A 27,552-nucleotide genomic window follows, 5' to 3' on the forward strand; every position below is an offset into this window, starting at 1 on the left:
TGAGAGATGTCTGCTTAGACGGACCATGGAGCCCTATGCACAATACCAATTTTTGTACCAGCTAACCCTAATTCAGGAATATTTTTCTCTGCCATTCCCCCTTCGCAGCCTCCAAACCTTCCCCTTTTTTTTTAGGTTTTGTGTTTCCATACAAAGGCTACAACTTCTGGCACACTTGACAGCAAACATATTGCACTCGGTAATGCTTACATGTGAGTAGACATACATATAATCAGGAGGCATGCTCATTATGTCACCTATAAGGTGTGTTTGTATATTTGTGTAAGTGGGTGTCTTATATATTTTACACTGCATCCCCAACAGTCACTTGAGGCTATTATCTATAGTGTACTATTATATTTGTGCTAAATTCTGCACCTGGTGTGTGTATATAAAGATCTCCTTTTCATGCTCACAACAGACCCTTCATTGTAGCTAAAGGAGGGGAGGGGAAGAGAGAGACTGCCTCACAATGGCATATGACTTCTTGTAAAATGTGTAAGATTTTGCATTTATGTTATGATTTGTAGTCTTTTGTCCTAATCTTTTTAGATCTTTCACTGACAATTGACAAAAGGGTTCCTTGTGTTGTGCAGTTGTGCTGTCACCATTACTGCTAGCCTGGATTGTAATGTCACAAGCAAGTACATGTTGCAAACAATAGTTCCTTGCATTCCTGGGAGGGAAAGGGACAAATGGGATGCACCCAGTGTTGTCCAACATCTTTAATAAACATCTTGCACGAAGGACTAGATGGGATGCTCATCAAATTTGAAGGTGGCACCAAATTGGGAGGGGTACCCAATACCTCAGAAGAATGGAGATTCGAGATTGGAAAACTGGGCCAAAACTAAGAAAAGGAATTTCAATAGGGGCAAATTTAGGCAGGAATAAGCAGAAGAAAACCTAAGATACGGGACACCTAGCTTGACAGCAGTATATATGAAAAAGATCTAGGGGTCTTAGTGGACCACAAGCTTAACATGAATCAACAGTGTGATGCAGCAGCAAAAAAAGCTATTGCAATTCTAGGCTGCATTAATAGAAGTCTAGTATCCAGTTTGCTGGTGGCAAGAAAAAATAGGTGTGAAACGACAATTCCTGAATGCCAAGATCCTAGTTCCCTTTGGAGCAAGTTCCCTTTGGTGAGAGAACCCCAGGAGAGACTTAAAATAAGCAGCAAAGCATGGAAATGTAAGCAGTTTGACCTCTAACATATGCCCTTGTAAGTTCCTTCCCCTAGCATAGAAAAATACCACAGATTTGGTAAGTTAAAAATGGTTTACTTACAAACTCACCAAAGGTCAGGTTCATGTGAGAGCCAGAAGCTCTCGGGATTCCAGTCTATCCCAGCTGTACCCGGAGATTCCAAGGACTGAATCTGGGGTGTTTGCTATGCATGTGTTCTACACTGAGCCACAGTCCTTTCTCTGATTTGAAACCAGATGTCATACTCTACCCGCTATGCTCTAGAGACAGTCAAGACACTCCACAGTAAGTTTTTGCTCACCTGCTGCTTTGGGTTATGTTAACTTGGTAGGCGCTGAAGTTGACCATCTCTGTAGTTCATGCAACCCTGTTCACAAATGGATGGAAATGTGTGATTAGGTATGTAGCAGTAGCCATGGTGCTTGTATCTAGGTGCTGATGAACAGACAATGGTGTCTGGCCAGGAGATAGGATGCCTCAGATCTTAACTTCCCCATCTTTCGGGGGAGGGCATTACATTTTATTTACATTACAGAAAAATACAAAAACACACCCATTAAGTTATCATATATAGAGAGGCATGAGTTATCATATAGAGAAATGATGAAAATTATAAAGTTTATTGTTCCAAAATAATACAAACAGCAACCATTTACAGAAAAAAAAATTCTGCTTCAATGGAGTTTGATTAAATATCAGACATTGGCCCCAGAAACAGACTTTCATTTAGTGCAGATGACAGGTAACTGGTATAGTATCACCAGGAGGGTAGACTCAACTCAGTGGCTTCAATTTACATGAAAGGAGATTTCCAACTAAACATCAGGAAAAACTTTCTGACATTAAGAGCTGTTCAACATTAGAACAGCCTTCCTTGGGAAGTTGTGGACTCCCCTGGTGACATACCAATGTAGTTTCCAAGCCATCAATTAATTCATTTTGCTGTTGTTGTGGAGTAAGGCTTCTTGTGATTAGGAAGTATCCTGGCAAATCTATGAATTACTATGACTTTATTGAACAGTAATCATTCGGGTGGCGCTGTGGGTTAAACCACAGAGCCTAGGACTTGCCAATCAGAAGGTCGGCGGTTCGAATCCCCGTGACAGGGTGAGCTCCCGTTGCTCAGTCCCTGCTCCTGCCAACCTTGCAGTTCAAAAGCACATCAAAGTGCAAGTAGATAAAAAGGTACCGCTCCATCGGGAAGGTAAACGGTGATTCCGTGCGCTGCTCTGGTTCACCAGAAGCGGCTTAGTCATGTTGGCCACATGACCCAGAAGCTGTACGCCGGCTCCCTCGGCCGATAAAGCAAGATGAGCACCGCAACCCCAGAGTCAGCCACAAGGGGACCTAATGGTCAGGGGTCCCCTTTACCTTTACCTAATCATTGTTTCAATTTATTATTGTGATTTCAATGTTCGTTTGTTTTTTAATGTTATGGTGGTTATTGTGAGCCACCTTTGTTGTTGGAAAAGTGGAATACAATTATTAAATCAAATCAAATAAACTTGTCTTTTTCTGTTGCAATACTAAGTCGCTTCAGCCAGTGGAACGAGAGTCACACTGCACTTTTCAATATGTAAAATAGACGTGGGACATAGATGCCTATTACTGTTGCAAGAGCAAAGGAGACTCCACATCAATTAAATGCTACATAAATCAAGAGTAGACATTTATTTTGTATTCAAGAGTACATACACAATCAAAAAATAGTGCAGTAGAGGTTTATGAAATTTAATGTTAATGCATTTCCTTACAAAACTGCAAAGCATTAGCTGTAGTCATTTGCACACGGAAATAGAGATATTTGGGTTATGGTATATATGCAACAGGCACCATGACAGATTGTAATTTCAAATCTTCCACTGCACAAACTCATTTCCAGTGCTAAGGCATTTTCCCAGAAACCAGTTTCTTCCACAATAGTAATTTACCAGTTATCAAACTCATACACATATTGTTTGCTTACCCTGAGGTTTAACACGTCAGTGGAAATTCAAGCAAATCTATATGTAATGCAATTTTTTTTTATCATTGAGATCAATGCATTAGTGTCAACTTGGTTAGGTTTTTAGCCAGAAAAAGGTGGTATAGAGAAACCAAGCTAGAAACAGTCCCATGCGGCTGTTTGAGTGCAATTTCCAAGTGCCTTCCTCACTCCACCCCCCACAGGTAAGTTGCCTTCAGTTCTTCTTTAACACTTCAATGCAGCTTTGTATGAGAGAAACATTATTCTGGAAGGCAAAAGAAGTAGTCCGTTAGGTGGAGGAGACAGGGAGCCATCAAACCTAACCACAGAATAAGATAATCCAATGTATTTTCAAATAGTCTCGTTCAATGTGCTTTTCTTGTTATCTGAAATACTGAAGTCAGTTTGGTAGTTTACATACATAAACTCAACACTGTAGCCCTATGCAGATGCAGTTACTATAACTGCCAGGTGAACTAAAGTATATCTGAAGGAGCATCTCCACCCCCATCGTTCTGCCCGGACACTGAGGTCCAGCGCCGAGGGCCTTCTGGCGGTTCCCTCACTGCGAGAAGCCAAGTTACAGGGAACCAGGCAGAAGGCCTTCTCGGTAGTGGCATCCGCCCTGTGGAATGCCCTCCCACTAGATGTCAAAGAGAACAACAACTACCAAACTTTTAGAAGACATCTGAAGGCAGCCCTGTTTAGGGAAGCTTTTAATGTTTGATGTATTACTGTATTTTAATACTTGGTTGGAAGCCGCCCAGAGTGGCTGGGGAAGCCCAGCCAGATGGCAGGGTATAAGTAATAAATATTATAAAGGTGGGTTAAATTCATTTTGGTGCAAAACTTTGAATGATTTCTAGTTCATCTTCACATTCAATACCTCCCCCTGCCAAACTCTTAGCTGTTACTTTTTTAAAAAAACACTACTGAGCATCAGTAAAGAAAGTTAGGAAACAAAGTGTGGAGGCAACATGGTATGACTTTATTAGCCAGATAGAGATGCTGCTGTGGCTAATGTCTTAAGTCACTGTTTCTAAACAATCAGATGGAGGGGTTTTCTTTATCTTCCCTGCTGAAGCCGTTTGCTCTCTTCCAACAGGAGCAACTTGCAACAAGTAATACAGAGACAGGGACAAAGTGAATGATGCCTTATGCCTTTAACAGCTGTGTGGCTGAAACATATTAAACAGTCTTTTCTGGTATGGGAAATCAATTGGGGGGGGGGAAACTTCACCTGTTGGTGTGTTGTTTGTCAGACAACTTATTGTCTGTGACCTCTGTTTCACTGTCGGACCTTATACTTCATCACAGCAGCTTATAAGATCTGAATGCTGATTTATTTTTCTTTTGCAGAAAAGAAAAATTTTCTAGACTAAAGGTTCATTTGGATAAACTGGAACTAGTTCCTGTATAGGCAGGATGAACCAGAACTAGATTCTTTTAAAAATGAACTTTCCAAGCACTAATAGACCATGACTAAGCTTTCTTTGCCACTGTGTGGAGGTGTATGGTCGGACACTGGGATTTTCTTGTACGAGGTCTCAAAATTGCATGGGAAGCCTTGAGTATAGCAGGTTCCTTTCTTCAGACCATCACCTTCCTGAGTTGAGGCTTGACATGAAAGAGCTTCATGCACTTGTGTGGAGGTTTTAAAATTAAGTAGACACATGAAGTAGGTCTTCTGTATAAGAATAAGAACAAAACATCCCTCCCCCTGGATATGGCTACGCAGTGTGAATTCTCAACATTTTGGGCACCTTGCTCTTAATTATATGCTCCAGTAGTCCCTCCTCCTAAACAAACCATGCCATTTCATAGCTGACTCTTATTCATATAAAAGGCTCTAAGAGAATGTCCTTAAAGGTCAGAGTACTCAATTCAGACATATATAAGTCCTCCCTGCACCCAGAGAAAAGCAGTGGCACAGAAGTTCTTTGAAACAAATTTAAACAAGTTTCCTGTCCATATTTGGAAAGTTTTACCATGTCAAAAAAAGACTTCAGGGCTTATTTAGTGATATTGAAAGTTTTGGTTGACAGCATAAAACACACTAATCTAAATCAAACTACTTAATTAGCAATTCCCCCCCCCCCCGAACAGTCTTCATATTGCAAAAGGCTTTTTTGCTAGCCCTGAAAGGACAAATAAGCTGAACTGCCCCCAAATGCATACTGTGGAATATTTTCTACAGTTAAGACAGCCTGGACAGCCTCCATCCAGTGTCTTACTTTAGAACACATACCTTTGCATGCTTGATCTCGAGCTCAGACATTTCAATTAGATTTTTACGAAATGCTGCTATTCGCTTCTGTTTGAAGTTGATCAGTTCTGCCGTTGGGAGAACAGAGACGTTAAATCACTTGGAGATAGAGTCTAGTTAGTGCTCCAATAGCTTAAGACACTTTCATTTTAATTGAGTTAAATGATAAACACATGAACAAATCATTAGCATAACAATGTTGAGTACTTGCCAACAGGAATGAGTAACTTTTACAGGCAGCAAAATGTTTTATGTCTTTTGAGAAACTTGGTAACTGAATTAACCCATTTTGTCAAACTATCAATAAGTGCCAAACATGCTGATATATATCTATTCCAAATAATACCCAGTTTTTCTGAAAGAGTTCCATAGCACTATGGAAAGGGAAATGCAGGCAGCGACCGATGAATGTGTGTACCTGAAAGATGCATGATCATGGACGTATCCATGGTGCCAAACCTGGAAGTGACCTGAAAACGTCACTTAACACGTCGCTAAAAGGGCGTAATGGGGGCAGGGCGGGCTCATACGTGTTCCTCCAATGCATGTGGGGGCCGTGAAAGGAACCCCCGTGCAAAATGGTTGTCGGCTGAATCAAAAGTCTGGGATGAAGGTAATGAATACTTGTCCCAAACCCTTAGTGTTAGCCCTAGTAATAAATTTAGAAGGATTTTGTAGAGGTAAAGAAAGGAAATAGCAATCAAACCAACAAAATTCATTCATAGAAATAGCTCAATGCTGGCAGAGCATGTACATGTGGAATACACTGGGTGAAGCAGGTGGGGTTTTATTTTCAGTTCATGCTCAGTAGGGCAAACCTTTAGAGACACGAAGAACAGAAATTATTATAGTTACCCTTATGTGTAATTCAAAACAAAAATAATACTAAACCATAAAATAAAACTCTAGTGGCATTTAAGGATGTCTTAACAAAGTTCTGATTTTTCCCATGGCAGCTGGTTTGGGGTTTTTTCTCTTTTTTGGGGGGGGGGATATCAAGTGTCATTTTGCTTCAAAAAACCCCAAACAAACTCATTTTTTTGCTTTGCAAAACGTAAGTCTACCCATTGGGTAATCCAGTACTCTTGGTCAGTGTTCAAATTACAAGGAAAGTGGTAGGGAGGCCATTAAAGAATTCATAAGCTTCCTGCTTCCTCACCTTTAAGACAAATCATGCTCTTGTAAAGCTCGACACAGTTACTGAGGGGGCCAGACTCCATTTGCCATCCCCACAATTCAGATGTTGCTTGTTGAACTTGATGCAGAAAAATGAGATCCCACCCATCACTTCAGAGCAATTTCAATGTTTATCCCTATGCTGATTGCTAGGGAATAAAGTCATCAGCACCCTAGACTGCATATCACAAGCAGAAGTTACATCTTTCTACAAGGCAAGTAAACTCTAGACTGAAAAACTCTGGAAGAACATCTCAGGCACATCCACTGCAAAGCTTTGCCTTAATGTGGTGCCCTGAAGCGGTTTTACCTTGTTTTGCAGATTCAGAAAGTTTCTCAAATCTTTGACAGCACTCTTGCTGATGTGATTCTGCCAACTGGACATCTTTGCTTTTCAACCTAGCTTTATCCAAAGCTTTATTTGAATTTTCATACTCCACAAGGGCCCGTGTACGTCTGTACAAGAGATCCTGAATAGGTTGAGTGGGGGGAAAAAACAGTTCTTGATCAGGGCATTTAACTCAAAGCTACACCCCATGTTATACAGATATGCAGCCTGATCTATAGCTCAAGAAGCATTCCGAAATGCACAAAGAACTTTTGAAGAAGTTTAAGATAAGCCTTGGTACCTTGGTACTTGAACGGCTTGGCTGCCAAACAAATTGACCTGGAAGTGAGTGTTCCAGTTTGCAAACATTTTATGGAAGCTGAACGTCCGACACGGCTTCCGATTGAGTGCAGGAAGCTCCTGCAGCCAATCAGAAGGCGCGCCTTGCTTTTTGAACCATTTCGGGAGTCATTTTGGGAGTCATAGCCAAGCAGAGATATGAAGCTTATCTCCTTAGCACAAGTCTGCCAATCTAGGTCCATGGTGCCCAACGTGGTACCCTCCAAATGATGCTGGACTCCCATCTCCCATCAGTCCAGGCGAGCAGGGCCAAGGTTCAGAGATGCTGGAAGCTGGGATGCAATATGCTGACCTTGAGCACTACAACCTCCTGATTTTTTCATGATTAGTGACATAGTTGAATCAGAAAGGGCTGCAAGTTTCTCATCAGAAGCAGATGAATAAGGTCGTGAACTCCAGGTGTGGCAATCGGTCTAGGAGTAGCCAAAGAAGTTCTGAACCTCAATGACAAAAAAATGTTCATCAACAATGAACATAGTCTCCCCATTATCTTGGTACCATTTCAACCTTCAGATTGCGATCATGTGGAGCATGTTAATGCATTGTTATCAAAACTGTGGTACAAAGTTCAGCCAAATTGTTCTCATAGTGTAAGTACTGGAGAAAACATTCAGAGAGGACTCACTTTTGCTGCTTCTATATTGAGCATATAGTATTTTAGTAATTCTGATAGTTTCAAATCTTCATCAGAAGAAACACGATTCTCTACTTTCTATGGAGAAGAAAACATATTTACTGTATAGACAAACAATTTAAAATTTAGTGCATATTGGCTGTAGCATCTTTAAGAAAAAAAAGTTAAATTCTGCAGAATAAATAGTTCCATTTCAATTTGGCCTTGGGCTGTTTAGGCATGGAAACAACCTTGGCTGCCCTGCTGAATGACCCACACAAGGACACAGGAGTGTGACTTGAGGATATGATTCTAGACCGGGCTTCCTCAACCTCGGCCCTCCAGATGTTTTAAGACTACAATTCCCATAATCCCTGACCACTGGGTCCTGCTAGCTAGGGATCATGGGAGCTGTAGGCCAAAAACATCTGGAGGGCCAAGGTTGAGGAAGCCTGTTCTAGACAGTAGTGCTGGGGAACTTCTATTTTACACCTTGGTCGTTTGCTTATAGGGTGCCTCAAAGATCAACCTTGCTGAGATTCTGGATCAGTGCCTGGGGCCTCCATGGACTGCCTGTAGGCTAACAAATGAAGCTTAATCCAGGAATAGCTATGGTGCTCTGCATCAGCAGGTATACTGAACTTTATGGCACTGTAGCTGCTAAACCATATCACACCACACACCACACATTTCCCCAATAATCCAACAAATCAACAAAGTTATCCAGAACAGAGCATGCAGAAACACAAGATGGTGTGCACATCAGTAGGGTTCAGTTCAGTAGAACTGCTGCTCTAGAAACAGGGGTTCAAGCTGTGTGGCACTAAACACAGGTTATTATTTTGGAATACCCTTGGACCCAACTCTGACAAATTATGTTCAGGTGACAGCTGCGGTGGGTATTCCTTTGCCCAGCACAAGCTGGTACACCAACTACAGATCTGGCCATGAAAACACATGTCTTAGTTACACCTTGTCTGGACTACTCTTACTGGATGCACTCTAAGTGGGGCTTCCTTTGAAAAGGTGTCTGGAAACTCAGTTTGGTCCAGAGTGCAATACTCTTTAATATCCATTATGGGGAGGAATTGAACGTTGCACTTTTCCAATGGTTCTGTCAGCGTAAGCACTTCAGCTTGCTGATAGAACATTCTCCCCTTTCCTCCCGCCAGGCACTGTTCTGGGGGTTCTCCAGACCCCAACACAGCCCCCCCCCCCCGAGTCAGTTAGCTGTGCTGGTTCCTGCTAAAGCACCTTCTTAGTTGAACTGGCCTGTGGTTTTTAAGCTAATGATACTAAAGGGACTGTTTTCTGCACTATTAACTGGTCTGCCCACTAAGATCATGGTCAGATGCCCTCTTGTGTGTCCCAACTGACCAGCGCAGTCCGTCAGGCTGTATCGAAGGAGAGATTTTTCTCATAGGAAGTCCCTCCTGATGAAGTGAATGCTGACCCCTCCCTTACAATAGTTTGTCAGATGGCAAATACCTTCCATTTTAGAAAGACATCTGGCCGATATGGTTTTATACTGATGACATGTGCCACTTGTAGTTTTTTGTTTTGTCTCCTGCTGCTTTTTCTGTAGATTACATTTTTATCTTGCTGCTTTATGCTACTTATGTTTTATAATACAATCTTAAATGTTTTGATTGCTTTTAAGAGGGATGTTATGGTCAGATTATTTTTTGTTGAAAGGTGGGATATAAATATTTTAAATAAAAAATAAAATAAAATAAAAGTTACCCGGAGTTTCTCAAAGAGCTCAGAAATTTTCACCAAGTACCTGGGGAGGAATAGGGTGAGAAGAGAATGTTAACTGTATCTCCCAAACCCTGAACTCACACCAATAGCTTTATATTAGCAGCAAACCTCCTGCACTGGGGCAAGGAGTTGGGCCACATCAGCTATGGCTGCCAAGTTAGTGGTTAAATTCATAAGTGCAGTGACCTGGCTCCACGCCTCCTCTGCCAAACTATTTGGCTTCTGTGCTAACTGTAGAGGAAAGTCTTTCCTCCACAACCAGGATAGAAACCTCCAGGTTGGATCACCTCCACCAGTCTACCTGGAGGAAAGCAATATTTTTAGTCTGTGTTTCCAGGCTGGCTGGGAAGGAGAGTGCTCCCCCTTTTCTATGGCCAGCACAGTGACATAGGCTACTAGCCCCTTAGCAGGCATGTAAAAGAAATGGCACTGCAGGTAACTTTTGTGGGCTTATTTATATAAGACTAGATTCTGATTCTACCTGCCTGAACAGATTGGCCTGTTCCGTAAGACTCCAGAGTTATGACGACACAGAAGAACACAGGGCAAGGAAGGAGGTACTAACAGTAGAGGTATGAAGCCATACGAAAGACAAGAGGTGCAGACATCCCTGACCAACAGAAGCTACCACACCTCATTAACTGGATAATCTGGTGAATGTATTTATGCTACTGAAACCTGCTAGGCAGTAATGAAATTTTAAGCAGAGTCTTCCAGAGGGAACTCAATTTTCATCACTATAAACAAGTCCAACAGAGATGAGTCAGGAATTATGCTTGAGGAAGATAATATAGTACTAGAAGACAACTTAGATTAGAGGTTGCCAACATGGAGCCCACAGGCATCAGTGTGCCCCCCAAAAAGCCTCAAAAGTGCACAACACATGAGGGACTATTTGGTCTTCGTGCTCAGTCCCTATTAGCACTGGTTTCCCCTTTCCTACAATGAACACTTTCCCCAAAACATGTCCACTTTTCATTGGATGCCAGGACTGGACACCCACCTTCACTTCTGTTCTGAACAGAGGGAAAATGTGGGGGTGCCTGATGTAGTGCCTCCCCCTAATTGATTGGAGTGGGGCAATGGGGCATGCCTGTGCCATTTTGTAGTCCTGCCTCTTGTTCTGCTCTTAGCTAAGGCAGCCATTTTGGTTTAGGCAACAACCCCCACTGCAGCCATTTTGTGACTGGAGCCCACAGCACTCTCTCTCACCTGCTGAGCCACAGATTTTCCAAGGGTTTGGTGTCTCCGCTATGCGTGTGTGACGGGAAAACTGTTGATTCTCTCCCACATATAATGTTCAACTGTCCCCTACATAGCATAGCCAGGACTAAATTCCTGGGTCCTGCTTTACTGCGCTTGGTTGGCAGGCCTGCTGAGTCACATGCCGCACTACTTTTGCAGGATACAGATCCTTCTGTAACTCTGCAGGTGGCGAGATTCCTGAATGCGGTTATCTCACACACAAAAACCACCAAAAACAACAACATCAAAAACTAATCGGACAGTTTTGAAGAGAGTGCATGTCGGATCTCGTCTTCAGTTTTCCTTTTTCTGGGATCCGTCCCTTGGAGCTCTCCGGGCCCCAAGCTGTTATCTGGCTCTGCTCAATGACCCACCCCTGCATCATGGTGTTCACCTTCTGGTGCCGAATATATCGGTCTTTATGCCTCTGTGCTTTTATGTTTGTACATACTTCATGGGCTAATAGCCGTAAATAAATAAATAAATAAATAAATAAAATAAATAAATAAACTCTCTCAAAATTCCAGATGTGCCCACTGGCCCAAAAAGGAGACCCCATAGAAAAAGAACGAGGGCTGGTGTTGTTCTGTGCAAAGAACCAGAAACATACATGGATCTGGAATAGAATGTTCAGCAATTGTACAGTTGTAAAATTTTAAACCTGAGTTTCAGAACACTTTTGTATCAGTAGGTGACAGCACGCTCAAGTGAATAGCACTGTACTAGCAGCAGGCGGTGCTGCGGTCTAAACCACTGAGCATCTTGGGTTTGCTGATCATAAGGTTGGCTGTTCGAATACCCATGATGGGGTGAGCTCCCATTGCTCTGTCCCAGCTCCTGCCAACCTAGCAGTTCGAAAGCATGCCAGTGCAACTAGATAAAGAGGTACCACTGTGGTGGAAAGGTAAATGGTGCTTCTGTGCGCTCTGGCACTTGTCATGGTGTCCCATTGCACCAGAAGCGGTTTAGTCATGCTGGCCACATGACCCAGAAAGCTGTCTGTGGACAAATGCCAGCTACCTTGGCTTGAAAGCGAGATGAACGCCGTGCCCCATAGTCATCTTTGACTGGACTTAATCGTCCACGGGTCCTTTACATTTACCTTTTACTGGCAGCAAAAAATACCATAAGGGGTTGCATTCAAAGTAGCGCTAATAATAAAAAATAATAATAAAATTTTATTTATATCCCATCCTCCCCAGCCGAAGCCGGGCTCAGAGCGGCTAACAACAATAAAAGTAAAACAGCATTCTAAAATCAATTCATTTTAAAATCAATTCAAAATCAAATTAATGGCAACCATTGAGCTAGAGTTCTGTCAGACTGTGCCTTGGCCAAAGGCCTGTGGAACAGCTCAGTCTTGCAGGTTCTGCGGAAAGATGTCAAGTCCCTAGTCTCTTGTGACAGAGCGTTTCACCAGATCGGGGCCACAGCCGAAAAAGCCCTGGCTCTGGTTGAGGCCAGCCTAACCTCCCTGTGGTCTGGGACCTCCAAGATGTATTTGTTTGAAGACTGTAAGGTCCTCTGTGGGACATACCAGGAGAGGTGGTCCCATAGGTATGAGGGTCCTAAGGAGATTGTTCCATAAGTACAGGCATTTCTGCTTGCCCAATGGAATGTTCTCCCCTCTCCTCGCTCTGTATGCTGTTCTGGGGGCTCTCAAGACCTTCCAGAGCAGATCAGGGTGTGGGTGGCAAGGAGAAGCAAGGGCAGTTCTCTTACCCTAGTGGGAATCATTACACTGGTTTCTGCTAGGGCAACAATTTAGTTGAATACAGCCCAATGAATCCACAGGAGTCAATTGCTGTTACACGAGAGGGTAAGAACAGCAGAATGCAGGGAGCAGAAGCAGCTAGCTGCCAGTTGAGAAATCAATAGTATTAAGACAAAAACAAAGAAATTTACAGACAATAGTTGATATCAACATTCATCATGCTCAGAGAAAACCCACTGAAATCAATAGGTCTATGCTGAATATGACATGGGACAGTATCCAACTGAACAGTTCCACTAGTGTAAGGATTCTTAGTTGTGCAATGGAAATTCTTCACCCTCTCCTCACCCTGCACACCCTGTAAATCTGCTCCAGAGAGGGGAAGGATCCCCTGCAATAGATTCAAAGGTCAAGTTGGAAGGGGGTGGCAGAACAGGGAGAAGTGGGGGTGGTTCTCTTGAACAGCTGAAAGTTCTTGTCCTAGAGAAACAGTACAGTTTCTCCCTAAGCTGGATATCACCTACTAGCAAAAAAGAATCAATAGGAAAGAAATACAGAAAGTGAAAATCGAAGGCAGAAAAATAAAAGGAAATAGCATGAAAACTAATCACATTTACAGAAGGCACCAAAAGTTAATATTCTGAATTCTAATTTCCCTTTAATATTGTTTTCAGGTTTGGCTTAATTATACAGGTCTCAACTGTGTCACCCCTAACATGTCCTGCTGCCATTTAAATAAAATAAAAAAGTTATCAGGATAGCAGATGATGAATCTGACACGTTACATTTACTTTGAACCTTAGTGGCCTTTGTCACTGTGACAAAATAAATAATAATAATAATAATAATAATACTTTTATTGTCAATGTACAACCTGTGTACAATGAAAGTTTGAGAATCTTTGCCAGAGCTATTTTTGAAGAGGAATGGAATGGACTTACTTTTTAATGGTAGTTGGTTCTTCTAGAGCCAGACTATTTAAGCAAGCCGAAGTATGAATATAGTCATCTGCAACATCTGTTGAGAAAGAACACAAAACACTTTCAGTCTTGTCTCTGAACTGAGCAGTATTTAGAAAATACTCAAGTGTCTCTATAGGTGAAAAAGTTACTTTTATGAGCTCTTGTCATCTTATCTGCCTTTGCACATGCATCCTTGATTCTGTTGTAGTAGTTTATAAGAAATGTCTTCTCTTGTCCAAAGAAATCATCTACTTCCTGGAAAGAGATTTTCGGATGATTAGTGTTTTGACCAAGAAAACACGAAAATTCGGCTAGAGTTACTTTCACATTAACCCTCTTTAGTAGGAATGCAATACGATCTTGGCTTTTGAAATCATTTACAAAATATTTAGGTACTTTAAGGCTTCCCTAAAACAAGTGAACATCATGTGAAGGTCTGTGTATGTGTGCAGAATTATGACAGCCCCAACACCCTTTTACCTGAAAGTTGCTTAAATCTTTTCAAAATAATCAGCCTTAAAACAAGAAAAACACTTTAAAAGTCTTGCTCTGTTAGGTTCACTGCACAAGCAATCTCCATTCCCTCAGCTCTGTTCCCTACCCCATAAAAAAACCCTGATAAGTTAGTTTTACTTTACAGTGGAAAGAAAAGTGCTGGGGAAGATAGCACTTTGCTCTCATCCAGGAGGGCTGTTGTTATGTCTATACCTCCAAAAATAGGGCGGAGGAGTGCTCACAGTAGTACTGAATTCATGGTGTCCTGGAGCCCCCGATTTGCCCCCCTCCAACCCACTCCATTGCTGAAGAATGAGCCTACGTGCTTGTTCTTAGCAACGCAATTTGCACAATTTCATGCCAGAAAGTCTTGAAGTGATTTACAATAAAACAGTTAACATACAAAAAAGGAGTTAAAACAATTGCATATATAAAGATTTTAAAAAAATAAATATAAAAGCAGTTCAAAACAACAACAGCATTTATATGAAATCAATTAAAATCCAAGAGAGCAACTGGAATAAAGGTTTTTAAATGCCAGTAATACAGTATACATAAGCAGGCATACAGATTTATGGAAAATAACGCAAGAGATAATCTAGCTTTAAGAACTCTTACTTTAACCCCAGAGAACAGAACTTCATCAGCGCTCTTCACCACAATTTTGAAGAAGCCACCAAACATTTCTTTTGTGTTTTTCCTCCGAACACTTAGCTAAGAGAGATAGGGAAAGAGACACGTTAGGCAGTGATAAACTATCCATTATCATTATGCTGGAATTCAAACCTGTGATCTTGGTGCTATTGGCACCATACCCTAACCCACGCATTTCCAGCATTCTACCCACGGAGCCCACTTTAGAGTGGTAGCTATTAATGAGGACTACGTGTGACAAATTGGCACTACAGGAACAGAGCCAGTTACAAAATTGTGGCAGGTGGAGTTTGGCATATTCAATCAGCAACTACAGACATAATTTTATTATTTCTAATCCCGTTTCAAAAATTGCTGAATTCTTTGCCACAGCACTTTCCTTGCGGCAAGGAGTTCCATAGTTCAGCTGTCTTCAAGTTAAATAGGTGTTATTTACGGAAGCAATGTAAAGTTGTATATAGCTTAAATGCAGTCTTGCCTTCCTTTGACAGGATTTTTTGGGGCTTGATTCTTTCAGTGGTTCTTGTAATTTTCTGGATTGTTTTATTTGGAATAATTTTGATTTTATATTTTAATGCTTATATTAATTATGAATTTTGATGTTTAAATTTAATGATCTGTAAATCATCCTGGAATATTTTTGATGAAGGCTGGTTAAGAAATAATGTAAATAAATGAAAAGCAGATGTGCCTTACATCCTGATCATACTCAAGGAAGACATGAAAGTTGTGATCTTGGCTGAGAAGAGGGTGGGCAGAAATTCGCTGAAGGAAGACTTCATGTGACGATACGGTTTTCTTGAACACCGCAAGGTACTCCCTGGAAGAAAAAAAATATTGGAATGGAAAAAAATGTGCCCCACATTGTGCACACTTCGGCCTAAGGTGCACCTGCATTGTAGTGGGCTGTGCATACAAGCATTGCAGGTATCTTCTTGCATAGAATCGAGAAGCTGGAAGGCACCCAAAGTGTCATCTGCCCCTCAGGAATCACAGCCAATTGCAGTCAAACCTTGGAAGTCAAACAGAATCTGTTCCAGAAGTCCATTCGACTTCCAAAATGTTTGGAAACCAAAGCCAATTGGAAGCTGCGGATGTTCAGCTTCCAAAAATAGTTCGCAAACCGGAACAGACACTTCCGGGTTTGCAGCGTTCGGGAGCCAAAAGGTTTGAGAACTAAGCTGTTCAAAAACCAAGGTATGACTGTAATTGCTTTCAATGATGAATGCCATAACTTCTAATTTACATTTTAGATGACAGATTAGATGCCACTCTCTCACCCACTAGTACAATCAGCAGCTGCAATGACCATATACCTCGAATTATGTGTACGGCTCCCGATCTGGCAGTAGGAACCACAAGCACAGCCACAGACTGGAATTATAGACCATCCCCAGAAACAGGACTTTGGGCACCTGCTTCACAGCAAACTCATCTCCCTTGCTGAACTTGGATGACTTCCATCACATACAATTCTTGTCAGAGCTTTTTTTCTAAAAAAATGTTTAGGGGTGCTCTCATTTTCCTACTCATATTGAGATACTGCCCCTCAATGAGGCCAAACTTAGATTCACAAAATGTTTAGGATACCCCTGCATCCCCCTAGAAAAAAAAGCACTGGTTCTTGTATCCAGATATGAACTTTAGCTTCTTCACACACCCCCATATCTTGATATTTTAAATCAGTATTCAACCTCTCAGACTTAAGACCTACCCTTTAATCCCACTAAAAAAAAATACTGCAAGGCTTTCTCTCATGGCAGGCTGATAAATTGACTGTGATGCTAAACTGATAAAGGTGCTACAAGCCACCATACATATCTGTCTCCAATGACAATGCTGAATCAAAGAGTCTACAAGCCAGATCATTCTAGGCAGGGATGGGGGACCTGTGGCCCTCCATTGCTGACTCCAATTCCTAATTTGATCCAGTCAGAATAGTCAGTCAATCTGGCCAGCCACAGGCTCCCTATCTCTTCTTTTTCGTGTGTGCATGTTAACTCCTTCCAGAACAGACTGAATACCAGCTAGCTGGACAGATGACATTCACACTAACAGCAACTCTGCCTTCAAACTGAATCCCAAGTTGATTTCCAGGCCTAATCCAAAGCACAGGTTCTTAACTTTAAAATCCTCAACAACTTGGTTCTAGTAATCTCTGAGAATGTGCAAATTCTCCCAGCACTTGAGAGACCCTATTTTGGGTCTTCTGAGGAGACCCTATTTTGAAACATGTCTTATGGGAAGCCTAGGTCACCCTCAAACAGGAGAGGAGCCTTCTTCGTAGCAGCTCTGATGCTCTGGAATAGTCTACCAGACAGGTCTGTTCTCTTTTTGGAGACTGGTGAATTCGCCTACCCCAACCTTTCACAAACACTGGATGACAGACTGCTATCATGTATTGTAGCTTTATTGAAATGTTTACTTATGTTATAGGTTTTCTTAAGCTTGTAAATGACAAATTGTCTGAATAGTGGTGTATAAACAGATTTAAATAACATGAGCTTTTAACTAGGACTGGGGAAACTGGCTTCAAATCCCCATTGGCACTTGGACTTTCACTGGGTGACCTTGAGCCAGTCACTACCTCAGAGCCAAACCTGCACACAAGGTTTGCTGAGAGGATAAAATCATAGAATTGTAGAGTTGGAAGGGACCCTAAGGATCATCTAGTCTAACCCCTGCAATGCAAGAATATGCAGCTGTCCCATAAGGGGACCAAACGTGCAACCTTGACATTATCAGCACCATGCTCTAACTAACTGAGCTATCCAGGGCCATATATTGTCCTTAGAATAAAGGGAGGATATGAATGCAACAAACTAAACTAAACTAAACTAAACTAAACTAAACTAAACTAAACTAACAGACCATGCAGAGGAGTGGGAAGACAATGCAAATTCAGAAAACTTACTAGGCTGTTTTAACCTGTAGAGTCTTGACAGTTCAGAAGCCTTCTTTACACTCGCATAGATTTGTCAGCAAGCAAACATTTACATGGGATATAGAGGGTCTTTTTGTTAAGTATGATCACACTCACGCTTCCAGCTCTTGCTTCATTTTGGCAAATTCCTCTTTTGTCATAGACATTTCTCCTTCCCCAAGCTTATGCATCTTCTCTCTGGGGCCATCAAAGTCAGGCTTTGCAGGTGCTGGAGGAATCTTAGACAAAAAGATCTGTTGTTAGGAACCTCCTTGTCCAAAAAGAGAACTTCAGTAATTTCTACTGTCTAGCAATTTCCACAAGAACACTGCAAGTCAAACATCTAATTTTTATGGAAATCCCTTCCAGCTGAGGTCAGAAAAGCCACCTCTCTGTTGAGCTTTCAGTGCTTTCTGAAAACTTTTTTATTCATTTTTTAATAGAATAATAGCTTTTAGTCATATTTAGTTTCATTGTATTGTGTCTCCTACTGTAATTAAGTAGTATATAATTTGTTAAAAGTAAATAATAGATAACTTAGGTACAGTATAGTATAACAATATTTCACTATAGAACAGCAGTGTAAATGCTGAAAAGATGTGAAATGAACTAAAATATGACCAATGTATTCAGAGTGTTCTAAGGGCAAATCTGTAGCTACAGATCTGGTGGGACGGAGATTCAGGATAGAAGGGTGGAGACGTAGCACATTACAAGTAAATGCAAAACTGCATCTCAAAAAAGTAGTATTGTATTGTATGTCTAATTTAAATAAAATGATGAAATTTGAAGTGTGCAAAGTCCTGACAATAATCTCATTGCCTTTGTATGAGCCCCTAGCACAAAAAAATAGGGGCAATTCTTGAGGGGTGTCAAATGCTCTTGCGAGCTGAAACTGAGAACAGCACTCTAGCACACACAAGAATACACACACTCTTGCTGCTAAACATATATGTCATTTCTCAACTACTTCAGTCTTCAATAAAACCAACAATCTAAAAAAAGTCCAAACCAACAATAGTACAATAAAATTTATTTTAACTGGAGAATACTCAGAAAACCAAACAATTATAAGATTAGCAAAATAAAGCAGAATTTAACTGCACTTCCGCAAGATCCACATCTCTGGCTCTTCTCAGATCTCCTTTTGGAGGCAATTTCACAAAAGAACCCACCAATGAAGTATCACTACTTCATTAAATTATCATCTTGCTGCCCTCAATAAGGTTTCATTATTTGATAAACTCAAAATTAGTTACAGTGGTACCTCAGGCTAAGAACTTAATTCGTTCCGGAGGTCCGTACTTAACCTGAAACTGTTCTTAACCTGAAGCACCACTTTAGCTAATGGGGCCTCCTGCTGCTGCTGTGCCGCCGGAGCAAGATTTCTGTTCTCATCCTGAAGCAAAGTTCTTAACCTGAGGTACTATTTCTGGGTTAGCGGAGTCTGTAACCTGAAGCGTATGTAACCCGAGGTACCACTGTACTGTAAAGAGTTGAAATGTGGTTACTTAATAGTGCAATCCTACCCATGTCTACTCAGAAGTAAGCCTCACTGAACCCAATGGGGTTTAATCCCAGGTTAAGTGGGTGCATAACTGAAATATCCATAGCAACCCCACTCATGCATTGAAATGAGTTTCAAGGCTACATATATATATCAATATACACTGGAGATTAAGAATCAGTACTATGAAATTCTAAAACAAAAAATCAGAAACCACAGAATTACTTGTTTGCAATTTGTAATTTCACTGTTTAGCAAATATGTCTGCATTTTAAATCAGATTTTGTAAGTACTTACAATTAGTCCTGCATACTCTTCTGTCTCAATAAATGTATCATGCAGCCACTCAAAATCTTCATGCTGTCTTGTAACGGAGAATTCTGTGCTCTGAAAAACTGGCAGTGTAGTCTGAAAACAGAAATAAGTTACTCCTTTGGACCTCATTAATACAAAAAATAAAAATAATAAATAGTGTAGGCTTTTGAGACTGTTAAGCTGGAACATGGGTGGGAAGACTTCAGGTTTGTAGGATCTACTTTTTTAAAAAAACTAGAACCCTGAGAACCACCAACTGGAGCCGGGTGTAAAGAAACACGTGTAAAATTAAAGGATTCTGAGACAAGAGATGAGAAATTTGTTCTGAATGCCAGAAATGGAGTTTACATCCCTTCTACACAAAACTCCACTCCTAGCTTTCCTCACTTGCTGTTGCAACCATATTCCATATTCAGATCCATGAAGGCAGCACAGCTGCCATCAAAACTGTTTAGAAGTCAAGATACAAACAAACAGAAAAGGACTGAACTGATTTTAAGTTTACAGACCCAAATCTCCCCGCCCCCCACTTACTGAAATCAAATCTGAATTACTACATGTTATTAAAAGCAGTAATATACCGTATTTTTCGCTCTATAAGACTCACTTTTCCCCCCCTAAAATGTAAGGGGAAATGTGTGTGCGTCTTATGGAGCGAATGCAGGCTGCGCAGCTATCCCAGAAGCCAGAACAGCAAGAGGGATCGCTGCTTTCACTGCGCAGCAATCCCTCTTGCTGTTCTGGCTTCTGAGATTCAGAATTTTTTTTTCTTGTTTTCCTCCTCCAAAAACTAGGTGTGTCTTGTGGTCTGGTGCGTCTTATAGAGAGAAAAATACGGTAATGTGTGAATACAAAGTGAGATTAAACAAATGAACCAAAAATCAGTATCTTAAATTTCTGAACCCCAAACCAATATCTTAAAATGACCCATGAGCAACATCTTCCCTGAAATATTGCTTTTATTCAATTTAAACAAAATCTCAGCTTATTTTGGCCATGGTTCATTTTTAATTTTATATAAATGGACATATATATTGGTTTGAAACATGATATATGGCTTTTCAGGTGGTTTTCAATACACTGCTCAATCTTGATTAGTACAAGAGGTATTTAGATGTATATGGAAGCAAGTGAAAAAAGAAAATATCATAATAAAAAGTACAGTGGACCCTCTGGATACGGATTTAATTCGTTTTGGGGGTCTGTACATACCGCAATAAAATCTGTAACCAGAGGCGCCGCTTCTGCACACATGCACGGTGCGACAGAGCACTTCTGTGCATGCGCGAGTGGCAAAACCCTGAAAAATACTTCCGGGTTTGCCATTTTGGCAACCCAAAGATTACATATCCAGAGAGGTACATAACCCGAGGGTCCACTGTAGAGGGAAGATTTCCCAAGAGATAATTTTGGAGAGACAGAGCACATCATCTTAAAAAAAAAAAACTGGCATAAAAATGCTTTCATTTCAATTTATGTGAGGTAAGGCTATTTCCCAAGCCATGTTCACTAACCTGTAACTTCATAGAAGTTACCTTGGTCACTAAACATGGCAAAGTTGTAGCTTTGTCCCAACTTTAATTATCCTTCTTCCCTGCCATCTTACCTTAGTATGGACTGTGAATTTCACTTTGTCTTTTTCACTGAGAGCATCAGGGATATCAATCTGCAGTGAAGGGTCAATATTTAGATCCACAGACACAGACCTCATCTAAAATGAAAGCAGAAGGAATTTAGAAGGCTGGAGATCTCAGCAATAGCTTCCTACACCAACTCCATACCCATCAAACCTCAGCTAGGAGGATGGGATAGGAATAGCAATTCTTTGGAAGCAAACTTTGGGTCACCTATTTACTGTGGTACTGCTGCTGAGGAGTCCTTACCAGAGTTTAATCTCAATTTGTAACCATTAGCAGTAACAATACATGAAAAATATATGAGAGGATTATTATAACATCAATTGAACAAAAACAGGACTTGGGGTGGGGAAGATAAAACTACTTTTTTTTTCTTTCCTTAGGAGCAGCATGGCATTTAGGTAGTTTAGAATTATACTGCAATCTCAGAGAAGCCTATGCAGGACTGGCGGAAAGTTAATTTGAATTTTATTTCAAAATTTATTTCAAAAGAAGGGCTAGAATTAATTTCAACATCGTTTATCAAAACTGGTTGCCCCCATGAGTTCCTCCCACACCACTCTTAGTGCATTAAGATCTTCAACTGAGGTCTCTCCCTGAGTTCCATCGTGTGTGTGTGTGTGTGTTTGTGTGTGTGTGATGGAAATCAGAGTCATAACTAGGGCTGTGTGATGTATCAATACATCGTCTGAAACCGGTCTGAAGTTCAGATCGCAATAAGAGTTTCAGAATTTTTGAGCTTGCAAGCGTGAAGATCTGTTGGGTGGTGATTGCTGGGAAGGACCACAGAGAGCGATTCACGTTGTGGTGGCCTTGGCAGAGGAAAGCCAAGAAGGTGCTCCTCTGCCTGCCTGCACCTTCCCTCCCTCCACAGCCCAGCTGCCCCTCCTTATTTCAGACATTGTAATATACTGGTGTACTGTACTGCGATGGTTAACTAGTGATATATCACTAGTTCTTGGTATCTGAAGAAGTGTGCATGCACACGAAAGTTGATACCAGTAACAAACTTAGTTGGTCTCTAAGGTGCTACTGGAAGGAATTTTTTAATAGTGATATATCACAATGTGAAAAATCAGATGTCGTCCATCTAGGAGCAAGGAACTGAAAGCTGAGCCGAGTGGAAAGGAAACAAACGAAACAGTGGAGCAAAGGCAGAGAGGGGCTGAGGTAGAGGTTAGGGTAGGCGGGCTGAAAAATGAGTTGCTACAGCCTTTGGAATCCTGGGTAGAGGGTGGGAATGGCCAGACCACAGAAGGACAGTTTGCTTTGGTCTTCAGTTGCTACCTGCAAAGTTAGCTGTTCATCCTGCTCCCCACTCCCAAGTGAGAAGGAATCCATTTAAGCATGTGAAAGAGTTTTGTTTGCTTATGCCAAGAGTACCACAAGGGAGTCTCTTCAGCACATCAAAAGGCACAGTGCTACTTTTCCTAGAAAAAGAGGTGCCAAAACTCACCATGAACACCTCACTCGTTCTCTCAGAATGGCAATGATGCCCACCTGAGAGGTGCTGAAACTGAGTTTCAGTGAGTTCAAGCTGAGAAAAAGCCCTGAAAAGGCTTCAGGGGAGCAGCGATGAAAAGGAAAGCCAAAAGCTCAATAGCTGGTGACAGCTTTTCAGCTGTTTTAGTCAGCAAGGAACACTACTCTTGCGCTCCTGTGGTGGTGATTTCTGTCACAAACAAGTGGCAGGATATCTATCTCCCCTTGGTCACAAGGGGGCGCTCCTTAGTTCCAAAAGGCGACTGGCTCCCGGTTAGTTTCAAATGCTGACGCAGCAGGCACATAAAAGTGCATACAAGTACCGCCTGTCTATATGTATGCATGTCTGTGACCCATGTGTACAAAAAGTGTGCACAAGTATAATCATGTCCACGTCGTCACATTTGCTGCTGCTATGTGCCTCTACGAACTTGGACCAACAGGGAGCGTGGCAAAAAATTCTTAAGTCATGTCTGCACTAGACTTCTCAGTATTGTAGCAGGTCTAGGGTAAAGAAAAGCCTGCCTGCTGCCATTCAGAAAACAGACAAATTGTTAATTAATTAATATTTTGCATATTTTCCCCTTTCCCCCTCCAAGATCATCTGACTTTACACTTACAGCCTGGTATAACCGTATATTGCATGTTGCCCTGTGTGAGGAACAGACCTATGAAGCTTGGTGCTCAACAGGCTCAAACGGACAGAGTTTTCAACCAATTTGGTTCCCTTTCCTTATTAATGTAGCAGGTGGTCATATCAGCCTCCCTCTGAACCCAAAACACATTTTGGGGGAAGCTGTTACATCATCTCAATCTTCTACCCTTTCCTCTTCCACCCTACCCATTATTTAATTTTCTGCTATTGCCTTTTGGAGTGTTTAACTGGCTAGATTTTCTTTTTGCTTTGTGTTATATTCTTGCTTGTTTGATGTACTACATTGTTCCATGCTCTGAAACTCTAAGAAAAAAATAGACCCTAACTTCTGTCACCTAGCGGGATCAGGGCTTCCTGCACTTCTGAAGTTACATGTATATACAGGCAACCCCCATTTTGTGTGGGGGTTACATTCTGGGTCATTGCACGCGTCAGTGGAGTGCACATAAGCCCACCCTGCCCACTTCCGGGTCCAAAAACAACTCCAGCATTTACGGTCAGGCACTCTTTGAACGCACACAAAACAGGAGTTGCCCGTAGACTGTGTGCCATGTCAGCACATTCAATTGCCAAAAGGTTTATACAGCTATTCTGAAGTTACTTATCTTAACTGCCCAGGCACATTCTGTTGTCAAAACAATATATATTGCAGAGTACATGGGGGGGGGGGGAGGATACTGGACAAAAGAAACAGCTTCCGCTCAGATAACACTCTATTCCAGAATAAGCAACAGATTATGCATGAAGTTCATAGTGCAATTTAGGATCACTTCACATTACATGCAGATTGGTTTCCAGCATGTCCACTTGTGGTACGCAATGCTACTCCTACTCAGAGTTGACTTTGCCTGCAGGCTAATAATTAATGATCCCAGTCAAACAAGGAAGGAAAGCTGTAGCCCTCCAGTGCTGTTGGACTTAGAGTTCCATTAGCCTCAGCCAACACACTCAACTGGCAGCAGTCAGAAACTATGATGGGAGTTGCAGTGCAGTCCAACACCATCTGGGGAACCACAGTACGTACTGTAAGGATTTATTAAGCATTATTCTATTAAAAATATAAAAATGTGGGTCACAAATTGAGGTCGACTTGATGTTAAGATGAAGGCATATTAAAAATGTGGGCACAGCATAATCATAGCATTCAACAGCTTTGAGTGGGGGGTTGTGTGTGTGTTTTTTATCAATCAATGGTATATACGTTCTACAAAATAAATTTTAGGCTGCAATTCTATGCACACTTTCCTAAGAATAAGCCTTACTGAAAACAGTGGAAGTTGCTTCCAAGTAAAGTTGCAGAGAATTGCACAAGAAGTCCCACTGATCTAGGGCTGAACTGAACAGGATGGTAGTAGTTCTTTGCACAACAAATTTTAAAAGTAAACTGACTGGAGATGGGCTGCAGTTCACTGGCATCGTTTATTTATTCCCCTCCTTTTTCTCTGACATGACTCAATCTGACTTACAGATAAAAACAAGAACCTCGAAAAGCACAAAGAAAAAAAATCACTGAAAAACTACTGATAGAATTAAAACTATATACAGATATAAAATACATTAAAATCATACCAATAATTACAAAAAAAAGCAAGGCACCAGCACTTTCATTAAAAACAGTCAGTTCCCCAAAGCCTGCTGTAACAGAAAAGTATTCACCTGCTGGTGGAAGGAAAGAAGGATGGAGCTAATCTAGATTCCCTAGGGAGGGAGCCCCAAAGTTTGGGAGCAGCCACCGAGAACATCCCCACCAAGCCTGCCTGTGAGGGTGGAAGGACAGAAAGAAAGGCCTCCCCCAATATCTCCAAACCTGGGCAGGTATATGAGGGAATACGGTCTTCCAGGTCATAACCAGCACTTTCAGTTGTGCCCGGAAACAGACTGGTAGCCAGTTGGGAGCTTCTTCTAGCAAGTCGTCTGCTCCCCTATAACAATCTGGCTGCAGCTCTTTGAGGCAGCTGGAATCCCTGAGCACTTTTCAAGCGCAGCCCTACACAGAGAGGACATCACTAGGGCGGCGTGTCACTGTGGCCAAACCGGACACCTCCAGCAACAGGCGCCCATCTCCTTTGCATACATGAAGTTCAGTCCTTAGGGTCTCCTGGTGGGGCTCGGAGGGAACCTCGGCCAAATAATAATAATAATAATAATAATAATAATCAGTCATACCTCGGGTTGAAGTAGCTTCGTGATGAATATTTTTGGGTTGTGCTCCGCGGCAACCCGGAAGTAACGGAGCATGTTACTTCCGGGTTTCACCGCTTGCGCATGCACAGATGTGCAAAATGATGTCACGCGCATGCGCGGAAGCGGCAAAACGCGACCCGCGCATGCACAAACACGCAGTCGCGTCTTACGTTTACTTCAGGATGTGAACGGGTCTCCGGAACGGATCCCGTTCGTATCCAGAGGTACCACTGTAATTTATTATGTATACTCCTCCCATCTGGCTGAGTTTCCCCAGCCACTCTGGGCAGCTCCCAATCGAGTGTTAAAAACAATACAGCATAAAATATTTAAAACTTCCCTAAACAGGGCTGCCTTCAGATGTCTTTTAAAGATAAGACAGCTGCTTATTGCCTTGACATCTGATCGGAGGGTGTTCCACAGGGTGGGCGCCACCACCGAGAAGGCCCTCTGCCTGGTTCCCTGTAACCTCACTTCTCGCAATGAGGGAACCGCCAGAAGGCCCTCGGCGCTGGACCTGAGTGTCCGTGCTGAATCCCTCGGCCAGCCCCTGCCAGCAGTACTGAGCTACCAGACCACAGGCCTGGCATGGTGGAAGAAGGCAGCTTCCTACGAGCGCATCTCCCCGTGTCCGGACTGCAGCCCGTCCCACCTCCTCCCCACCCGCGCTGGGGGCGCAGCCCGGAAGCGCCTCGCGGGGCTTTCCAAGGCAAACCTCGCCCCCTCCTCGGGGGGGGTGAAGCAGGCACCGCAGGAAGCGGGCCGGCCGCGTCCACACGGGCAGGCAGGCGCAGGTAAGCGGCCCCCTCCCCTCCCAGGAAGCGACGCCCGTCCAATGAGTTGATGAAATTGATGAAACAGAGGGTGTTTAATTATAATATTTTAAATTAAAATACGTAAATGAAAATAAGGTTGGAAGGATTTGCTGAAAAAATGATCCGAACTAGAATACAAAATTGGGAGGTGAGAGGAGGTCAAGGAAATAAGTAAAGGGAAAAAGTTATGTAAAGGTTTAATTTGTTTTTGTTTTATTTTAATTTAACGCATTTTTATATCTTTTGTCTTGCTTTTTTTAATATATTTTATTCTATTGTTCTCTTTTTTTCTTTTTGCTCTGTTATGGTTAAGCTTTTCTTTGTACTTTGTACTGTTTTGTTCTCTTTTTGTAATCTTAAACTTGGAATAAAGATCATTAAAAAAAATAAATAAATAAGGAAGCGACGCCCGTCCACAAGCGAAGCGGAACCGACTCGCTCCCCGGGAGCCGCCAGCCCGGACTCCGGAGGCCTTTTTCCGCTCCGCGCCTGGGCCTCAGAGAGGAGGGGGGGGGGTTCAGTTGGGTAAAAGTCGCGCGCATTCCCTCCCCCCCCCTCAAAATATGCGGGCGCCTGACAGAGCAGCGCTTCTCTGAGGGGAAAAGAGGCGGGGGGGGGAGGGGACGGGAAGCGCTTCTTCTCGGGCGGGGCTGTGGAGAGGCTTCCCTTCCCTCCCTCCCCCCCCCCCAGGCCAAGCCCGGAGAGAAGGGCTCCCCCTCGCCCGCCCCCCCCCCCGGCACCGCGCGAGACTCACCTTCTCCCGGCTCCCCTTCTCCTCCTCCTCCCGCGGCAGCTGCTCCTTCGCGGCCACAGACATGACAGCGCCTTGCCTCGGCGGCCCTCACTGCGCAGCCGCGGAGGCTCCCCCGCGCGCCGCCTTTTCTGCCGCTCGGGAGGAGGAGGCGGCCCCGCCCCCGCCCTAGAGATAAGAAAAGGGTAGACGAGCCCCGTTTGCAGCTGCCCGCGCATCTTCTCCTCCCTAAGCCGCCTTGAGTCCCGTGTCCGGGGATGGGGAGGAAAGGTGGGCAGCGCCGGCCCGCCCAGGAGGGAGAGCTGAGGCGACCGCCTTTCGGCCGGCAGGTCCCGATGTAAGCCTGGACAACACGCAACACAACACACCCCTCTATGGCCCAAGGGCTGCATTAACCCTTTACCCCCCCCAATTTTTTTTATTGGTTTTCACAACATTATAAACAAACAAACACATAAGACAAACAAACATAAATTGAAAATTACACTTGTTAACATTGTTAAGTGACTTCCTCGCTTCCCCTTGGTTGAATTT

The 27,552-nt window shown here is 42.5% G+C and overlaps 1 protein-coding gene across 1 annotated transcript; it reads right to left on the minus strand.

The window, feature by feature from the left end:
* Positions 1-1,802: 1,802 nt before the first annotated feature.
* SNX5 (sorting nexin 5) lies at positions 1,803-27,171 on the minus strand. Its single transcript, XM_081014908.1, has 13 exons — positions 27,022-27,171; positions 21,101-21,205; positions 19,477-19,587; positions 17,790-17,911; positions 15,446-15,569; positions 14,714-14,809; positions 13,750-13,855; positions 13,580-13,655; positions 9,662-9,701; positions 7,931-8,017; positions 6,928-7,087; positions 5,424-5,509; positions 1,803-3,440 (listed from the first exon to the last, which is right to left on the minus strand). The coding sequence occupies exons 1-13, from the start codon at positions 27,082-27,084 to the stop codon at positions 3,390-3,392; spliced, it is 1,227 nt and encodes a 408-aa protein (XP_080871034.1). The 5' UTR covers positions 27,085-27,171; the 3' UTR covers positions 1,803-3,389.
* Positions 27,172-27,552: the final 381 nt, after the last annotated feature.

This window comes from Podarcis pityusensis, assembly GCF_964106645.2.
Source record: "Podarcis pityusensis genome assembly, chromosome: 7".
In the NCBI taxonomy this organism is placed as follows: Eukaryota; Metazoa; Chordata; class Lepidosauria; order Squamata; family Lacertidae; genus Podarcis; species Podarcis pityusensis.